The 19,523-nt window shown below is 36.6% G+C and overlaps 1 protein-coding gene across 1 annotated transcript in view; it reads right to left on the bottom strand.

Moving 5' to 3' along the window:
• Positions 1–19,523, bottom strand: part of DDC (dopa decarboxylase) — a 55,857-nt gene continuing 36,334 nt past the window's right edge. The window contains 6 exon segments of the mRNA XM_085305474.1: positions 1–63; positions 66–243; positions 5,030–5,131; positions 11,726–11,824; positions 12,577–12,596; positions 16,309–16,385. Coding sequence (XP_085161600.1) covers positions 29–63; positions 66–243; positions 5,030–5,131; positions 11,726–11,824; positions 12,577–12,596; positions 16,309–16,385 — 511 coding nt within the window. The 3' untranslated portion in view covers positions 1–28.

The following is a 19,523-nucleotide window of genomic DNA, read 5'->3' as shown; positions in this document are numbered from 1 at the left end:
CCTCCTAGCCACTGCTATTTCACCACTGCTACTGCTGTTGCTGCTTTTGCTCCCATGTTTTAGAAGATCAGTTGCTAGCTGTGAGATGTGCTGCCAGGCAAACTTGACATGGGTAGATTCCACTGTGCGGGAACAAATAGCAAAACGTAGCACAAACTTTTCTCGCAGGTGGCATGGGACCAGATGAATCTTCTTGGCCTCATTTATGCTTTTAAGAAGTGCCTTATTTAGTTCATTTGAGCCCTGAAATAATTGTAATTCAACAGATATGGTGATGAATTTCAGAAGCTAGTTTGGAATATGTAAATCCCACCAAGCAGCCGAGCCGAAGTATAACCAGTAGCACGCAACCACTTTCTCCTCTCACAGCTCAAGTCTCTCAGTGCTTTGCCACCAAAAGATTATAAGATGACAGCTCAAAAGATCATTTTTCAGCCACAGAGATTTATGGATTAACTGTGGTTTAAAAGCAGTGTTCACACTGAGGCATTTGTGAAAAAGCTGTCAGCTTTTTCATGACCTAAGGACAAGAGCTATGTTGCTTTATTTAAAAGCATCCATTATTCCATCCGTTTCATTACACTTCTTAGATCTAATCAAACACATGTGGGAGGCAGTTTTGCAATGAACTATACTAACTTTTGTAAAARAAATTTCAGTCTTCACTTAAGCAAGGCTCCTATTAGAGAGTCTTTGATTAGAGAGTCTATGAAGATGGAAATCTTACCCTTCGTTAAGAAATAGTTGCAGTAATGTACCCCGGCATAATGTCAGTAAAATCAAAGAATAAAACTGGTTCATACTATCAGTAGAAACACTAAAACAATATTTGCCTCAAGTTCTATAGTAAGAGAGAACAGAGACTGCTGTAGGGTCCTGCAGAGTCTTTTCTTTGGGATTCTAGAAATGTGCTAAATGGACCCTCCCGCTGCAAGCAAACATCATCTTTTTTGTACATTCAGGGAAATAAAGGTGTAAATGTGAAATATCTTGCATAAAGTTAGAGTGACTCAACATGCATGCATGCATTATTAAATTTTGTCTCCTTCCAACTTAATCAGTCCTATTTGTGCTCAAATACTAATTGTGAGGATTTCCTTTAGAGGAGCTATATGCTTTCGATACAAAATTCTAATAGAAACAAGACTGCAGAGGGGAGTACTGATTCTATTGCAGATTCAGCTAATGTTGAATTAATGGCTATCACAATTTATGTTTGTCAGCATTTGAGAATAAAACAAAAGATGTCATCAGATTTCCAAAAACAAGCAAATTGCTTTAAATGAAAACCTTACTTGAAAGACTACAGAGTCTTGGGATTTTTGTCTGATTTAGCAATGCAGGATAAAGTTCTACCTGCATATCTTAGTCTTTGTTACCCAAATTAGAGGAACCTGCCTGTCTAATCTAAAGATGGCTTCAGCTTTTCTGGGTGTGTTGCCATAATAGCTTAGGATATACTGTGTTAGTCTTGAGTACTGTAATTTTACCCTTCACTCATTTCTGTTATCTTGCTGGTGACACAGGATTGCAAGAGGGGCTGATATTCCACTATTGAGCAGTGCAGTAGAGAGCTGCAAATGGACAAATCTCTCTGTAATATGTTCAGCAGCTGTTTTGTTACTGTAATGGCCATAGGCCTTCTTGAAAACCTCCACATCAGAGTACATGGCTTCTCAAATCTACACAGCTGTGGCCTGTCTACTTAGCCTTTTCCATATGAAAACAAAGCATGAGAGACAGTTTGCCATTAGCACAGAGGATAAATATATTCTTCCCTTTTTTGTGGATCATATTACAATTAGAGATGATCCCAAGTCACATCATTGTTCTGATTTAGCATGAATTTTTAGGCAATTTGGATGAGGGTCTGATATAGCAGGAGATATTCTTGCAACTTTTGTGAGATTATCATGAATGCTCCAACCTGAAAAAAAAGGACTAAACTTGGTGGGCTTTTTTCCTGTTACAAGCCAACCTCTAATGATAATAATATATTGCTTTCTTTCCAAAGGTAACCCAATATTAAAATGATGATCTTTACCTTTAATATTAAATGTATGGTACTATCATTTAGGCAATAAAAGCAGTTATGTGATGTTCATGCCCTTGGCAGGGGTGAGTGGAGGAAGGAGAAAGGTTCATGCATCTTCTGTTCCACTCTCACAGCTGCACCTATGGGCTTCTGTGACACTCAGGTGTCACATCGCATTGATGTTAGTAGTGACTAATCCTCTCCCAGAGCTTTGGGAAGCTAGCAGCCAGCTCTGATCAAGTCTGTCAGTTTTAATAAGACAGTATTCTCATCCCCTTGGAGAAATGACTAGCTTGACTTGTATTCCTTTGCAGACATGACAGAGAAGCCAAAAGTTAACCCTTTAGCATGATATCAGATTCCCTCTTAGACATTTGATGAAATAGTTATTATTAAAGTCAGAGATTATTAGTCTGCTCAACAGTGTGAAAAGCAAAGAATTAAAAGTTACAGCTAAACAAAAAAAAARGGATTTCTCAAGTAGAAAAGAAGGAAAAGTACTGCTATATTTCCATCTGTATAGCATTACAGTTCAAGTCCCCTTTTCTTCTGTTCTACTGTAACTATGTAAAAGTTAAAAAGTATCCTAAGGTGCATTTTAATATGAATTACAGAAATCACAGGAAGATGCTTGAAAGAGCATTTTAAAAGAAAAAAAAGTTGCAAAAACAACTATAAACAATGATTATTTTAAAAACTTATTAGTTTTGTGCTTTTTTTTTGGACAGGGAGGGCAATGCTGTTGTTTCAACACTAATGTTTCAACACTAATGTTCAGAAGAATCCCACCTTTATTCCATAACTTGTTCAAAAGTCTTTTAGCTAGGTAGTCAGCATTTACCTACTATTGTATAATTGTCTTTCCCTGCAGATCTTATTTCTTTCTCTGGAGCATCAGGGACAGGAGACCAGTCACAGATGAACCACTGGTCTGATCAAATGTGACAATTCCTATGTTGCTATGCTCTACTTCACCAGGACTGTTCTTTAAAAGTAAATGTAGAGCATGACTAACAGCTGTCTCTGGACCTGCAAAATTCAGTGTTTGCTTGTTCCAYGTGAGAGAGCAGACTACAAGCAGCATGTTGTTACTGAATGATAAAGGCCATAAAATGTATGCCTTAAAATCTTTAAAAAGTTCTTGTTAGGAAAGATATTATTTGCAGGTTTCCACTTATTGAAAGAACTCCACAGTATGTAACCCACCTGTTCCTCTAGCAACAGATCTTTTTTTTCTTCTTCTTTTTTTAATTTGCAAAACATTTTTAACTTCAAAATGCAAATGAAACCATTTTCTTATCCCAGATGAATTTACCATTTACTATAACCCTTATTGTCAATGATTCATTAGATTGCATCAAACTCGGGTAACTGGGGCAACTCAACAACTGAGAAAAGAATTTGTGAAAAGTAATACCACATAACCCAGAAGGAGCCAAGACATGCTTGTGAACCTTTAGAAAAGATAAAAAGCTCATTTAGGTRTCATGTGAACTAGAAAACACCAGTGCTGTTTTTATTATCGTTCAGATTCAGTGTTCCAGTCCGGCCCTTTACAGAAGCATTAGTTGCAAGCTCCTCTATTAAATGAGTTCTTTACAAAAAAGAATAAATTTCTCATCTTTCAATGTTCAGTTAAACAAGTGAGTCCTCCCAACTACTGCAGCTCTTACGCTCTAAGTGCAGCATGGCTTCTCTAGTTTCTGACAGGCAAGGTCTCTACGTTAATGGACTTGGCACATACAGAAATTTTGGGGAATGAAAGGTCAAAAGGGTCATGYTTGGTAAACAAACAAACAAAACAGAGACCAGGATCAAAGGCAGTTGGGAACCCAGCCTCTCATGCAACCCATGACTTGTTCCAATTTGCCCAATTTGATCTAGAATTTTATGAATTGTTTACTTTTAAAAAATAACAAAAACCCTACTTTAATCTTAATCTATGATAGACATCGTCTACTTTCACATACCAGATACTTCTAGTCAATTTATTCTTTACATTTATAAAAACTGTATATTATTTATATACACACATACACATAAGATTAACATGACCAGAAACATCTAATATATATGCTRTGTATATATATGTATATATACAGATACATGCACACCAGAAATATAAGAGGATTTTTCAGGTTACCCGTTCTTTTCAGTAAGTAAACCCGTAAGACAACTATAACTTAATAATCAGATTCATTCTGAGCAGTACGAATAGATCTAACACAGAACCAYTCATAAGTTCAGTTGAACAGTCCAACAGCACTATCAGCCAAAGTATACTGATGAATATGGCCCTAAAATTTAAAATAAAAGGATTTGACATTGATACCTTAGACTAAAACAAATGTAAAATTCGTCATAACTTCAAGTCCTCTCGAAAAAAATAGTACTTTTCCTACTAATACTTCTACTACTGCTTAGTAATGAAAATACAAGAAGAATTTCCAATGAAAATCCCTTCTGAATTAAAAAGAAATGAAGATGACTAGCAAAGATGACAAGCATTAGGGAAAAATCCCCCAAAATTTAGAGAAATATTAGTTATCCTCAAAAAATYAGGATATTTAGCATTATAGTTGAACTTAGAAGGAAAAGGACTATATTGAAGAAAAAAACCCTTACCTAAGGTTTCAGTGACACCATGGAAAAATAATAAAAGAAAGAAATGTATTAAAACAACCAGCTTAATCAACAACCATCAAGCCTACAATGTAACAGTCATTTTGTATGATTGGGTAGAGCTAAGACTATTTGTGTGTCTTGACTATACATTTCCATGCTCTAATATGCTTGAACTTCTCTTAAGCATTTGTTTAAATTTTAAGAGAATTTGCCGTATTTCTTTGATCTGCTTTGATCTATGTGAACTTCCCTTACTATCTTGAGAAAATAATTAAAGAAGTTTACTAACTATAAACACTATATCCTGTTGCAGGTTATTAAATTGCTGTAAAACATGGCAGAAGAAGTAGGAAGCCATAGCTGCCTTACCTTTAGTCGAAAACAGACTAGTCCCAAGACGACCTCAGCACAGATCTCAAATCGTTCATCCTGAAGAACTAAATGTTCAAATTCATGTGACAGTCTGACATGCTGGGAAGACAATGAGATTATCTATGTTGTAGAAATTTGATTCATCAAGACAAGAATTTTGCTAAATTGTTTCCTCTTCTGCTATGTGTCAATATTCACATATAGCCATCTGTTCATGTTAACTTGCATCCTGTTCATGACTTTCAGAGATCATAACTGAGCAGTTAATGCATTAGATGCTCAGTCTCTCTTAGGCAGTACTAGACTGTTTCTTAATGATTTTTTTAGCATAATTTTATACCTGTTATGCTGCCATATTAAAAAAATAATAATAATTGCTTTTTAGGTCTTCTACCACTCAAAGTTTTGCTCAAGACTGGCTAAAAAGTCCAAAAATTCCTATGAGGGAAGGAGGAAATGAACAGACATATACCTTGATCACAATTCCAGTGGAAAACAAGCTAGAAAGGTACGAAAATATGCTTTTTAGTATAATTAACATAACTGTGAAAAAAGGGAGAACTTGCCAACTCTTCTGAAAGGGATGCTCAGGGTCAGTTGAAAAGAAAAATGATGGTGGTCTGATCAAGGAAATGGATAGTAAACCTCTGCTATCCATTTCCTCAAGTTCAAGGAAAAATAATTGAGCAAAAATAAAAACTTTACTTTGGGCCAAGGCTAAAAGTGGAATGTTTCATCTCATAAGAACTTTTTCCAAGAGGCAAGAACAAGGCAAAACAGAAATTACAGGAAAGGGGGGAAAAAAAAACAGTTTGCAAACTTATAGTTTTCTGATGTTTATTTCTCAAAATAGAAGAACATTGTTTATATTGAATCAAAACATTGATTCAAAACCTTCAGAGCAGGCATAGTGACAGTCTATTTAACTAGCCATTCTTGTTACCACTTCCCTTCTGCTGTTTGTTACATCCATTTATCATCTCCCTCATAAATTAGACTGAAAGCTCTTTCAGCCAGGAATAAGAACATCAAAATGTCCAGTTCTTCCCAAGGCATTTGGATGTTATGCTAATTTAAATAACATGAGTTCACAGCCATAAAAACTGACCAGAATTATATGTATACACACATATATTTGTACACATAAACGTGTGTAAAACATGAGACATGCATATATGCTGCAACAATCCTTTACTATCTTCTCCTATCCTTATGTTCTATAGCATTAACCAAATTTATGTCTTGTACACAGCCATGCAGAACTTCACAGATCATATATCAGGTGCTGGAAATCAGTACCATAAGTAGTTTCATGGTTAATGATACCAGAATTTCACAAATCATATGACTGAATTTAATTACCAACTGAAGTCAATCAAAATTTGCCTCAGTAAAAACAGAGTAAAAAAACACACAAAAAAATTTGTTTCACTGCAAGTAGTTTGTACAAGAAAACTCTAAATTCTCACTGTACATTATTTAGCAGGTATTTACATCCCATGTTTTACTAAAGAATTTTTCGAGACTTTAAAAGAAATAAAAGCAAGGAAAATAGAGAATATTCAGTAAAACACAAATCCAGCAAAAATGCTGGAAGTATCCTGTGTTCMTATATGGATGCAGGTAATTTTATCCCTAGTAAGCCTTTATAAGTATGAATAATTCGTCAAGCCACTGGGGGGCACCAAGCGCCTTAGGTTTTACAAAACCAGAAAGTAGAAGAAGTGGAGGCTAACCGGAGTTTCACCTGTTTGGCTTTGCTTTACAGTTACCCAAGGCTCTGCACCTTGTACCACAAGGAATTATCTTGAATTGCTTTTACAACAATTGCTGCAGCCTCATCAGCCAAACAGAAGTAAACCCAATAAAGTTAAACATTATTAAACCTGGCAGTTCCAACTCTAAAAAGCAAAGCGCTTTTAGGTATCACACCTGTGTCTCTGTGATCCAAAGAGCTGTACCTACACTCTGGATACAGGAGCAGTAACAGCTCACAGAGAGCACATGCGGTTTTAATGCTTCAATCTTTTGAGACATACAGGTAAACTGTGGAAATACAGTCCTGTYTGGAGAAATGAGAACACAAACTAAGGAGAGGAACGTAGGAGAGGTCAAAGACAACCAGCTGTCCTCAGATTTCTGTTGTATACGTTCAAAATAGGCCTGACCTAAGAATATTTTAAACCTCCAGAATCTCTTGATTTTGACATTTGTGTCATGCTATGTCCCTAGCATCAGTACTTAAAATAGACATTCAGATTGTATTTAACTTCCAAAAATGACTTTATTTTCCACTCTTAAATAAATAAAAAAGTATACGTACATACACCAACTCAAATATATGATAGTTCTAATAGTACCATTTGGGCAATCCTTTTACCACATGGGTCCCCAAAATGGAATTACACGTGGTATCAGCAGCCTGAAAAACCTCAGGAAGCAGGAACTGGAGAGCAGCCCTTTTCATAGGGAAGGTCAGCAAATGGAAGGAAAGGAGCTTAAAAGGAATTTTTGTGGAGAGRAGGGGAAGAAAAAAAGGACTCAAATTCCAGTTCATGTGATTATGCAGGACTAAGGGAAATCCTTACATCATCACTAACGGGAGCAGTAAAATTGTGAGGCATTAAGAAGTGGTCCATATATGCTCATGTATGTATGCATGTTCATATATATGTACACACATACATGCATGCACACACGTGTGTGTGTGCATGAGCTCCTACATAGAAGTGTTTCAACTGAATATCGATTGTTGGGCAAATTCTTAAAAAACTAAAGGACTCTCTGATGAGAGTTTCTCTGAAGCTTCAGAATAGAATAACATATATATACCTGTACACACATCTGCATAGCCTTGTTCACCCAACATTTTTCTTTCTATAGATTTTACCCTTCTGCCTGATCTTGCTCACAATGCAGTATGAATTAAAATGCTGCCAAGACAGTCTTCTCAGCAGCCATTTGGACTATGCCACTCCCCAGTTGAAATACCATCCTTGAAATACCATTTTTTAATAAAATCTATTATCCTTGGTGAGAAAAGAAGGATGTGATGCACTTTTTCTGAACCTATAGAAGATTCATCTGAATCAAACTGCTCATGGGGATCACAAAAAAAATATTACTTCTGAATTTCTCAAACGACTTCTGAGCTCTCTCATATGGCTTACAATTGCAGAAGAGTAATATATAGGTCATTTACCTGGGCTGTTTACAGATGGGCCATGTACACTTTTGGGTTTCACATTTATACTGACTTTGTGTTTGAAACTGGCCCAGAAGCCTGTTTGTTGCCCACTTTGTACATCTCCTCCACATCTTTAGAATGTACCTCCAACATTTATATTTTTCTCTCTCCACATTCTCGAGAGACTGTCCCTCCCTTTACCACTGGAAGGTTGTGAAAACAAAAAAACAGTTACTGTATCTGAATCAATGTCAATTATTCTCATCCCCCAAGAATATTTTGGTTCCTAAATGCCTTTCTTGGTACAAGTAAATGCCAAGTTGCAGTGGTTATTCAGAATGCTGTAGACATAACAAATATCTTTTTCTTAAAACTTATTACTAAAAGAGAAAAAAAGAAGAAGAAGTTTTTCATGGCATTTTAAAATTAAAATTTTTAAATTAAAAAATAGAAAATATTATGAACAGGTAGTTGCAGTTATCTCCAGTCTTCTCCAGAGAATTTGCTAATCACACAGCAGATACAGTGACTTCTTAAGCATATTCGGTGTTTGTTCTCTTTACAGGTCAGAATCTCATCATTGCTGAAAATGTCAGCCACTTTACAAGAAAGCCTGGCTATGCAAAGGAAGCCTGAATAAAAGTATATAAACATCAGATAAATTTCTCTAAGTTTCTAGTGACTTAGCAGCTAAAGTGYCATTTTTGTAGGTGATCAAGGCATCCATATGATCATGTATAGATCATGAGATWTATATTTTCCTCAGAAAAGTATTGAACCCTGAGTTCCCAACTCTGTTAATAATGTCCATCCATGCATCTGAACAGGTGAATTTTAGCTGCTAATGTGCAGAGTGAACAGGAACGATGGGCCATACTCCAACAAATCTATGCGTATGAGAACTACCTGGTGCACTAACCAAACAGTACTTCTCAAACACCTGCATCCCCTTCTCCATGTTCCAGGCCAGGGAAGCTGCTTCTAAGCTTTGCTCTTCTGCCTGATTTTCTTTGCTTGACCTTTTCCCTTTGGCAATCACTTACTAGCACAGCAGAGAGAGCATTTCTTCCCACTCCCCCCAACTGCAGCCATCCTCTTCTCCATTTAGTGGCTGCAATACTTGCTTCTGTCACTGTTACCTACACGTCTTCTCATTCTGTGTATGTCCACCCTATGACCCACTGTGATAAATGCAGCCTAAGAAATAATTCTGGCTATTACAGGAATTACAAGGCGCAACTGGAAGTATCATGTACTACACAAAGCATAGTCTGGCTATTCTCTTCAAGGATTGCCTTTGCCAGCAATGGCAATAAATAAAAGCTGTTATTTGCATGCTATGATGTGTTTCAAAAAAAGTAACTTTTCAAGGCTAACCACTGGGACAAACAATGGGAAAGTGATGTTAATTTCCAAATTACTTTTTGTTCAGAAACTGTCTATAGCTTTAAAAATATAAGTCAGTGTCAGGCTGCTTTTCATACTTCATTACTGCATGATCAAAAGAAAAGTCATCATGGTACATCTGGAACCCAGATTCCAGATAATTCCTGAGGAGAGAGGAAAATGGTAAGATGCAAAATACATTTATAATTGCTATTTTGCTGGTACTGATATAACCTGAACTATAACCAAAATGTCTGCAAAAATCGCAAGAGGTATCTTAAATTCTACTGGAGCAGGAAGAAAATGAAATGCAATTATTTCCTGATAGTTTAATTCAACTGAGAACTGCTAAAAAAAGAAACTGTTTTTTTTCTTTTTTTAAGATGCTTTGAAAGACGGTTAATTTAAGCGGCACTCATGCACTCCACATGGGGGCGGGGGAGGAGAGTTTAACTTAATGGTTCCAGTTTGACAGATGTATACAGTGTCCCAAATTCTGCACTTAATTACCCTCAATGCCCTCTCAAAGTTGCAAGGTGTTATAACTTATTTTTCTCCATACACTAGAGAAGATTTTAGTGTTTAATGGAGTGTTAAACATAAAACTCAACTCAACAAGCCCTTGGAAATCTGGCTTTCTAAATTATCTTTAAAAATAAGGGAACAGATATCCAATACCTTTACAAAAAGATTAATTTGCTTTGCCTTCCACAATAGTGTTGTCACAGAGAATATAAAAATCTAGTCTCCTGCTATGAGTATGGGAAGACAAGAGTTTGCTGGCTGGACACTTAGGGAAATGTCTAGGAGACAGGAAAAGAAGGAACTGCAAAGCAAATTCCTGAACATTAATATTATACTGTGGAAGTATAATACAAGTCCAGGCTGATAAAGGACATGAAATTAATTTAAAGCTTCCAATCCTCAACTGTCCCAGTCAGAGATTTAGTCTTGCTTAAAACTTGGCATCACATTGAAGTCTCCAAAACCAATCCACTACAAACTGTAATATTAGCCTGGTGGCTGTAAGGCTAGCTATAGCAAATCACATATCATTCTTTCGTTGGAAGGGAATGCCTCAGATTGCTAAGGGATGACTAAATGCTAGATTGCCACTGTTTCAAGATTTGTTTCTCGAAGTCTTATTAATAATCAAAATCTAATTTGGATACCTGTAAAGCCAAACACATGGTGTGATAATAAATAAATAAATAGAGAGAGAGCAGCAAAGAGAGTATCTCCTACTATACAAATCTTTCCGAATTGAAAAAGATTTATTCATGCAGTGTTTTTACAATGATAGAGCCTTCCTTAGGAATTAAACTGTTTAGCACCACAACAGAAAGGAATGTGTGTCTGCAGAGAGTTTGGTATACTAGACCAGATTCTCAGCTAATAGATATTTTTGCAAATATTTAGAACCAAGTCATGGATCTCCCTTCACTATAAATCTCCCTAAGCTTCAGAAAGATGAAAGGTGTGCTTGAATTTGACTTCACTGTTTTAGACTAATTATATGTATCATTCATACTGGTGCCAGGTGTGTTTTTAGTGATAAAATACACTTTTTTTTTACATCAGTAAATTTAATATATTATTCATACCAATGCTAACAAACTGTAAATTAAGCATTTTTTTTAAGTCTATTTTAAACAGGAAAAAAGAAACAATAGAAATTATCACTTCAAGGATAGGTATAAATGGTCAGTAAGTTATTGTATCATAAATACAGCCCAACAGCCTTAGGCATAATCTAAACATATTATCAGTGTATGCCCATTAGTAAAATCAAGAGGTAATGAATGTTTCCATTTTTTCCCCAGTAAAACTATTAATGTTCTTTGGCTTAATTTGAGAGGGAACTATGATCTCATATTTCAAAAATTCCAAATTCCTAGATTTTTCTTCCCCAAAGATTAACARAACATGGCACGTCCTGCCATGATGTGAAACTGTAACACCACATGAGGCAAACAAGCAGAACTCCTATTGAACAGAGCCATCCAAAATCATTGTCTGTGCTTTCTGCTGTATACAAAACTGGTAGAATGCAGATACATACTAGCTCACTTTCCTTTCCATCCCACTGCAAATTACCCACGAAAGCAAGCTCAAGTCACCTTGCGGATGTGTTCTTGCAGTCCCGTCACACCATACATCCTCAGCACAAACCAGAGCTTCAGGGAGCGGAACCTCCTCCCCAGGGGGATTTGCCAGTGCTGCAAGCCAACGAGAACGGAAAGGACACACATTAGAAGAGACTATTGCAGTGATACTCCAGCAATTGTACATTGTGCAATGGTTTTGAAACATACCATGTTTTCAGATCCTACAGGCAGCTGCTAGAGGTGGATCAAACATCGACAGAAACATCTGTTTCTAGCCAATGCTCTGGCATTATAGCTAATACTCAACATTTTTGAGAGAAAAGTAGAAGAGAGGGGTGGTATCAGAATGGAAGGGTCATAAGGCAAAAATCAAGTGTTTTTTGGGAACACTAAATTCTCCTTGAAAACTTTAGAAAAATTACTATCTTAGCAGTTGACGCACATTAATTTGTTCACAGTTGTGAGTTAATATTGTTATTGTAGAATGATGGTCCCATTTCCCATTTGGAAACAAATACATTTCTACTGTCAAGGCTAAAATGCATATGCAGCCTTTTTAAACATCATTTGCTAGGTTAAGGGAAAAAAATCTTTAGGAAATTTATTTCTTCTGCCTAAATCTTGAGCTCTAATGTATGCAAGGCAATTCTTGCCTTTATACAAAATTTTTCAAATAAAGAGTGTTTGAAGTTTCAGCTTTTATTGGCTTGAAGAATGCTAGGAATTTAGCAAGCTGAGCTTCCTTCCTGCAAAGAAAGCTAAGGATTTGAGGTTATGAGAGTAATGAAAAAGAAGAGTGTAGCCCAGGAAATATTAGTGTATGCAAACAGTAATATTAATTATTTCTTTGATGTTGTACTTACCCGGTAATCTGTTACAAGACCTGAAAGTTCAAGAAAAAATACTCACATTTCTTCATCTTAACAGGCAAAATCTACAATCATTCAAACATCACTGAAAAGCTACCCCTAGCTACCCCAGCATGTTTGCTGCAAACTTCAGCATCATCAGTGCTCACAGGACCACTAAACAACTAGCGGAATATTTACCAGCATACTAAACTAAGGTGACGATGAGCCTCACTCCTCATAGCTGGTGAGAATATAGCAATAACAAACTAAACAGTTTTCAGCAGAAAACCCACAATTTTTATTCTCAACTATATTTCAGGCTAAATCCTGTGTTTACTTTCCTCTAACAAAGAAAAAAAAATAGTTGATGAAACAATTTTTCTTAACTTTGTTTGAAACAGTTTGTAGGATTCCCAAACTCATTCATCACTCATTCTCTGCTGTGAAATTGTTACCACCTGCACCCTGGTGAACTGATAACATTTTTAAAAAGAACATACTTCTGATCACTTTATCTACCCTCTCGTATATTTGTTGCTTATTTTTCAGTATGTCCAGTAAGTGACTGTGAAATTTCACTAAGAGCTGGTCTCTTCTTACATTTAGAGAAGAGTATTCTGCATTTTCATGGCTTTTCATTTGATGCAGTCAAGTGCCTTACAAACGCTGATTAACAAAGCCATAAAACAATCCAGGGAGGCAGGTAAAAGGCATTTTAGTTATCTTTTATAAGAACATGCAGGGTCAAAATGTATCTGCCTTCTCTTCAAATCAGCTAATTAAACTGATTTTATGGTAGAGGAAACTACAACGTAATGCTGAATTACTTGCAGTAAGCCAGAGACAGAAATTAGAAYGGACCTAAAAATCTAAAGCACTTCTTTAGGAATCTGTGTAGCTTTATTATTCTGCTTTATCTTTCTGCAGTGGAGTAGAAGCTATATTAGAAAATCTGTGCTTAAATTTCATTGGGAAGTCCCATCTAAGTGTTCCTGGAATTAGCATCACAAGCTACTACATAGAACTGTAGCCTATGAATTTGATCAGTCTATGCAATTTAGGTAGTTCCCAGTCTTTGTATTTTCTGGGGGAAAGACAGCAGTTTTGTCTGTGTTCCAGGTTCTTTTGCCAACACTCTCTCACGTATGCAGTGAAAATATAGAAAAACACACGCTCCTTGCTCCCTGTGATATATACTCATTTGGTTCATTACCTTGTTCCTTAAGTATTTTGTGTGTGGTGGGGGGGAGTCCTAAACAATCATTAACCTGTTCCTAGACTTCGGGAAATGGCCGTTGTTCTAACTGAGTATCAAGGTAATTTGATAACATTCATGTTCTTCTACACTCTAGCAGCCTTTTTATTTATTTATTTTTTTTTTTATTTCTTTTCGATAGCTGAAAGACTGGTAGCAAAGACTAAAGCAACTGGTGATAGATAAATAATCCTACGCTTCTGTAACAGGCTACATCTAATGATCCACAACAACGCCTTTCACAAGCTGTGAAGCAGAATGCAATCAATGATTAGTCCTTGATTACAAGCCTTATTCTTACATCTGTATTTAACCAGGAGGAATTGAACTGTGGGAGCATATGTGGCACTCACAATAGAGTATAAAGCTGCATTCTTCTAACACTGCCATTAGGATTTGACCTATATCCAGGGTTGCCAGGCAAGCTAGTATAATCTTCCTGGTGTGATGATGCAAATCACACAAAATTATAATTAATGACAAAAGAAAGACTTTCCCTTGGGGCACACATAATTGGCATATGGTTATTAAGAGTAATTGCTCACAGATAGATATATTTTTCCACTCATTTAAATTCTTGAGTGAGAGATGAGTGAGTTCAGAAATGCCACTTCATTTGCCTTGTAAACCATGGTGGGAATTCTCCGACCTGAGACATACTCAGTTAAGAAACTAAGACCCTTCATCAGGCAAGTCTGATTTCCAGGAGTGCTGACATCCCATAAATCACACTGAGATCAATAGGSACTGTAACAGCCTAGCACCTTTGCAAATCTGGCCATTTTTATTGAAGGCATAAGTGTGGATTGGGCTTAGCAGTTCAACTAAAGGCATTTGCATTTGAAAAGTGTTGTCCAATTCTTTGGAAAACTGCTAGCAAATGGGAAGAGAGCACAGAAAAACTTAGTGTCTCTAGACTGCTAATAATCTGCTGACCTATGTGGAATCATTATGTCCAGATCACATAACATACTATAACAGTTAGTGAAGGCAAGACAAAGACTGAACAATTCCTTATCCAACTGGGGAGGGAAAGCTCTCAGGTCAAGTAAGTGGCCTCACTGAAAGCAGCTAATTTTAAGGAAGGTTTTATTTTCTTTGGGTGTTATTTAACCCAAGGAAGACCTAAGATTCTTGTATCAGCRCTCTCGGTTGTCACAAGAACATATTTTCACTTCACTTGAAGTTGGATTTTTTTCTCCTCAAGAAGAACATGTTCTATGTATGGTAAGTAAAAGGCAATGATTTAAATGTAATTACCATAATTTGTATTTTTCATTTTTAAAAAAGGCAAACAGGCACATTTTTTCGTAACAATTCTAACCTTTGGATGGTGAACCTCAGCTCCAGAGTTAGTGCATTTTCCTGTTTATTGCACTGTTCTCTATTAGCATTGCTTGGAAATGTAGAAAAGGAATAATGTGAAATTTCTGCCAGTTCAGGATTAAGGCACAGGGTTCCATTAAGCCTAGCACTTATGGTGAAATTCCCTGGATAGGATTAATTTAAGAGTTAGTGGCCACAACAGAAAGAAGCACTTGGGACATACATTTGGACACAGACGACCAGCAATTCCAGGAAAAATAAGACATAGGGTAAATGATAAGAACATGTACCTGGAGAAGATGCACCCTTTGATAGAGTTATGAAAGGGCTTGTACCACATATATTGACACTGCATTGCTGTGACTTTCTTCACAATTAATCAATTATCAACCAAATGTGTAAAAACAATTACGCTTCAAGATGGTGAATGCCCTTCTGCAATTGCTAGGTATGTGTCAGGAGCAGCACCAGTCCATGAAGAAACTGTGCAGGGCCTAAAATCTCTAAGTACTTTGTGAACACTTTTTGAGGAATGCTATTTTGCATAGACTGATAGGCTACATTTACCTCCATTGCTATAGTCAATACAAGAATAAGTGCCGTACGATCATGTCCCAGAGAGCTGACACATAAAATAGAGCCCACTTATCAAACACAGCTCACTCCTTTAGAGATTCAGGGAACATTTGCTCTTGGCATGTGTAACTGAAAATTTGAATCAGAGCTCATATGCATAGCCAGGAAAAAGGGTCCCAGACTTTAAAAATGAAAAAAACAGAATAGATCATGGAACTATTCTAGTGAAAGATATATTGGGGAAAGCAGGGCTACGAACTGATACACAGCACTGGATAATACACTTGACTTCTGAAAGACTTTCCAAAACAATTTCTTCAACACTCATACAAAAAGTCAGTGGTAAATCTGGAAGTATTAATATAATGCTTCATAAAATGGCTTTCCCTTAATTGCTTTTGATATCAACTAAAAATTTCACTACATGTGTGTCTGCACTTTAACAAGCTTAATTCTCTAAGGCACTCTGGAAATGGAAATAGGCTCCTAAAACACTTAGGTRGTTTTAAACATTCTAGTTTCCATCTTTAATCATTTTTTCATTAACTATCAGTGTGCAAATAAAACAATGATAATCTTAAAATTACCAGACTCCTGATGGTGATGCTGCAGGTAAAGAGGTTCTAATTTAAAAGCTCCTGTTAAATCTGATCTTTTTTTCACCCTGTATGAAAAAAAGAAATCAAATTGAGAAATTTAAGAAATACAAATTTAAGGGGTTAAATTTCCACAAGAAGTGAAGGAAAATTAAATGTGCTTAAAAAGAGAAATTCAAGGCCTCATCCCTGGCATACTTCCTGGGCACAGCCTGTGCCATTTTCAGTAAGCTGCTTTTTCACAGCTGTACCAGTACTGTACTTACAAGTAGTAAGCTTAATGCTGAGCAGCAGTGGGCAGCGTGTGACCACATATTTAAAAACAGTCAAGAAGCAGACACAGGGGACCTTTTTATAGTGACAGACACTCACACCAGAATGTGAGATAAGTTAAAGCAACACTAATATCTGCAGTAAACAGAAGTTGCTTTGCAATTACTGCAGTAGAAAGTGTGTGGGAAGAGCTGTGGCTTCTTAGACACCATGAGTAGCTGTGGTGAGGCTTTATGGATGCTGGCTGCATGATGGCATGCTGTGGGTAGCGGCAGCAGCAGCCGCTGGTAGACACCAGCCATCCTGTCCAAAGGCAGGCTTCCCTCTTATACCACCCTTACTACCAGTCTGCCTTGACTGCACTGAAAGACAAATCACAGCACGCTATAAAACTGAGAAGGCCACCTTACTATTGCCAACTAGTGCACAGTGTAACTTGTCTCAATTTCAAAAGCCAATGTGACCTTTACAGAAAGAACAAGCTAAATTTTGCCAGGGAGTAATAACAAAATTTTGATTCATTTTATCTGTAAGAATGACCCACCTCTACAGATGATGGGTTTTATATATGCTGAACAAGAAGAAACTAGAAATCAAAAAGGTAAAAACTGCTACATCATTATATTATGCCTATAATTATTTAACAAAGTAAGTAATAATTATGTCAACACGGGGACATCACTCCAAATAACCAAAATCCAAACATTTTATGATTTTCTTTACATCCTTTTTTTCTAAAGTTTATTACTGCAAAATCTAAATAAAAATCTAATTTCCAGTATTTTAGTCTGTATGTATAAATGCACAGACCAGTACATAATCCCTCATTCATCAACATCTAGAGTATGCACATTAAACATCTCATTCAAACAAACAAAAAGCCCTCCTCACAGTTTAATGTTCGGGAAAGTACCATAGTTCACAAAGTACTTGCCTTCAAGTACGGAAAGTACCTAACTGAAAATAAGTAAGCTTATGCATATGAAAAGTAGTAGTAGGCATTCAGAATATTCACAATCAAAAAATTAATAATCTATTTTTATGTTGGAAATGCTTTATTGACAGCAGGAAGAAATTTTCTGTACTTTAGGAAGCCTGAGAATACTTTCAAAAGGCTTAAAATGAAATTGCCTCCAAATTTCAAATGATGTCAGTGCAAGATATTTCACTAAGTAGTTATATAATTACATTATAGATCTAATGACTAGATTATCTTTACCAGCTTGCAGGGGGATGAAATGGGAGCATTTAAATATTGGAGAAAGTGCCAAGGAGCCTGGCTGACTTAGAAGCCTGTCCTTCACTGGAACTCAGTGCAATTTGATTTTGCAATGGTACCAACTGTTTTTTTGCACACTTTTCTGTTAGTACAAAATTATGTTTGATACTCCACAGGGATCCTAAGGGGACTACATATCATTTCCATTTACTTTTTCTCAAAAGGCCCCTTCATCTTTTATTATTACATTTCTACTGAATTTTGCTTTTTCATGCAGCATTACAGTGGATAAGAGGTGTATTTTGGACTTGGGCTTTGGGAATAGTTGGATTTCTTTTGGCAACAGATTTGGTTTCATGCCAAAGAGCTTAACTTTAAATGTATACTTAATGCCTTATTAAGTGAGTGAAACYTATACATAAATGCCTTGCTGAAATGAAGCCTTAATGGTTGTAGTGAAGCTTTAGCTTTGAGAAGCAGATAGTTTGCAAGACCTCTTGTGATTCCTTGTAATGGAATCTTCATACTTATAAAAATGTATTTTTTTATGAGATGTTTTTATCTAATGGGATCAAAAATGTGTATTTTCTGCATTGAAAGTAAAACTTGAAGGGACATGCACTAGAACATTAGGCTATCAGCCTGCAGTTTGTACATACTGGCAGATTAAGTATGCTAATATAAAACAAAGGATAGCTTGATTTGTCCAGGTGCGTAAAAGCTCCCATCTTTGAAAAACAAGAAACAAAATGGGGGAAAAAAGAATGGAAAGCACACTTTCCCACAACTCCGCTTAGAAAGCAACTACTGCAGCTGTTTTAGGGCTGAACTGTAAGATACTGGGATCACCCCAATGGTCCTTCCAGTATTATTTAACCACTACATTATTTTATAAAGGTTAATTCTAAGGGTTCACCTTTGATTTTAGAGGATGAGAAAAAGTAGTGACTGTCACAGATTATTTTCTCAAAATGAATCTTATCATAATGCCACCAAAATAAACCTGCCTGGTGTCAGAGAAATAGTGAGTATGCATGAATACCATAATCTAGGAAGCAAATAAATAAATTATTTAGACAAATTCAGGAGTTCGTTCCTACGTACAAATATATTTTCTCGGAACTTTGAACTAATGTTAAGAYCAGTATGAAGATGTGGGCTTCCCTCAGAGCCTACAGTGCCTCTGAATTGTCAAGAAGGTGTCACTCTGCCTATTCCAGCCTGATTCCAAGGCTAACCCATGGCCTGGATCTAGGCCACTAGGTATTTCTAGATTTCTATTTCCCTTGGGAGCTCAGAAACACTTGTGCCATGTATTTGGGCAGCAAGTAAACACAGCCCTAATAGCTGAGAGACTCTTCCTGACACAGATCAGTGTTCTTCCAGAATGGAAAATCCCATCATCTAGATCTCATTTTCACACCTGCCGCCAGCTGTTTTAACTGCGATACTTCTGTTATTTCTGGTATCTTCTGGGCTACTGTAATATTATTAATAGCAAAAGCATACTACTTTTACAAACAGAATATTTAAAATGAGCCAACCTGCTGCAGCCAGAACTACAGCAGCGTTCATGTGGAGCACATTCTCCAGAGCTTGTCAGGTCTGCTCAACAGCATCAGTGGATGCTGCATATACTCTGCCGAGATCTCTGAGAGTTAAGCCACCTCATTCCTGTGCCTCAATTACAAATTCTGATGCCTGACTCCCCACC

The sequence above is a fragment of the Rhea americana genome, unplaced genomic scaffold, assembly GCF_003343005.1.
Source record: "Rhea americana isolate MKP2758 unplaced genomic scaffold, rheAme1 scaffold_220, whole genome shotgun sequence".
In the NCBI taxonomy this organism is placed as follows: Eukaryota; Metazoa; Chordata; class Aves; order Rheiformes; family Rheidae; genus Rhea; species Rhea americana.
This window is presented reverse-complemented; position numbering and strand designations above follow the sequence as displayed.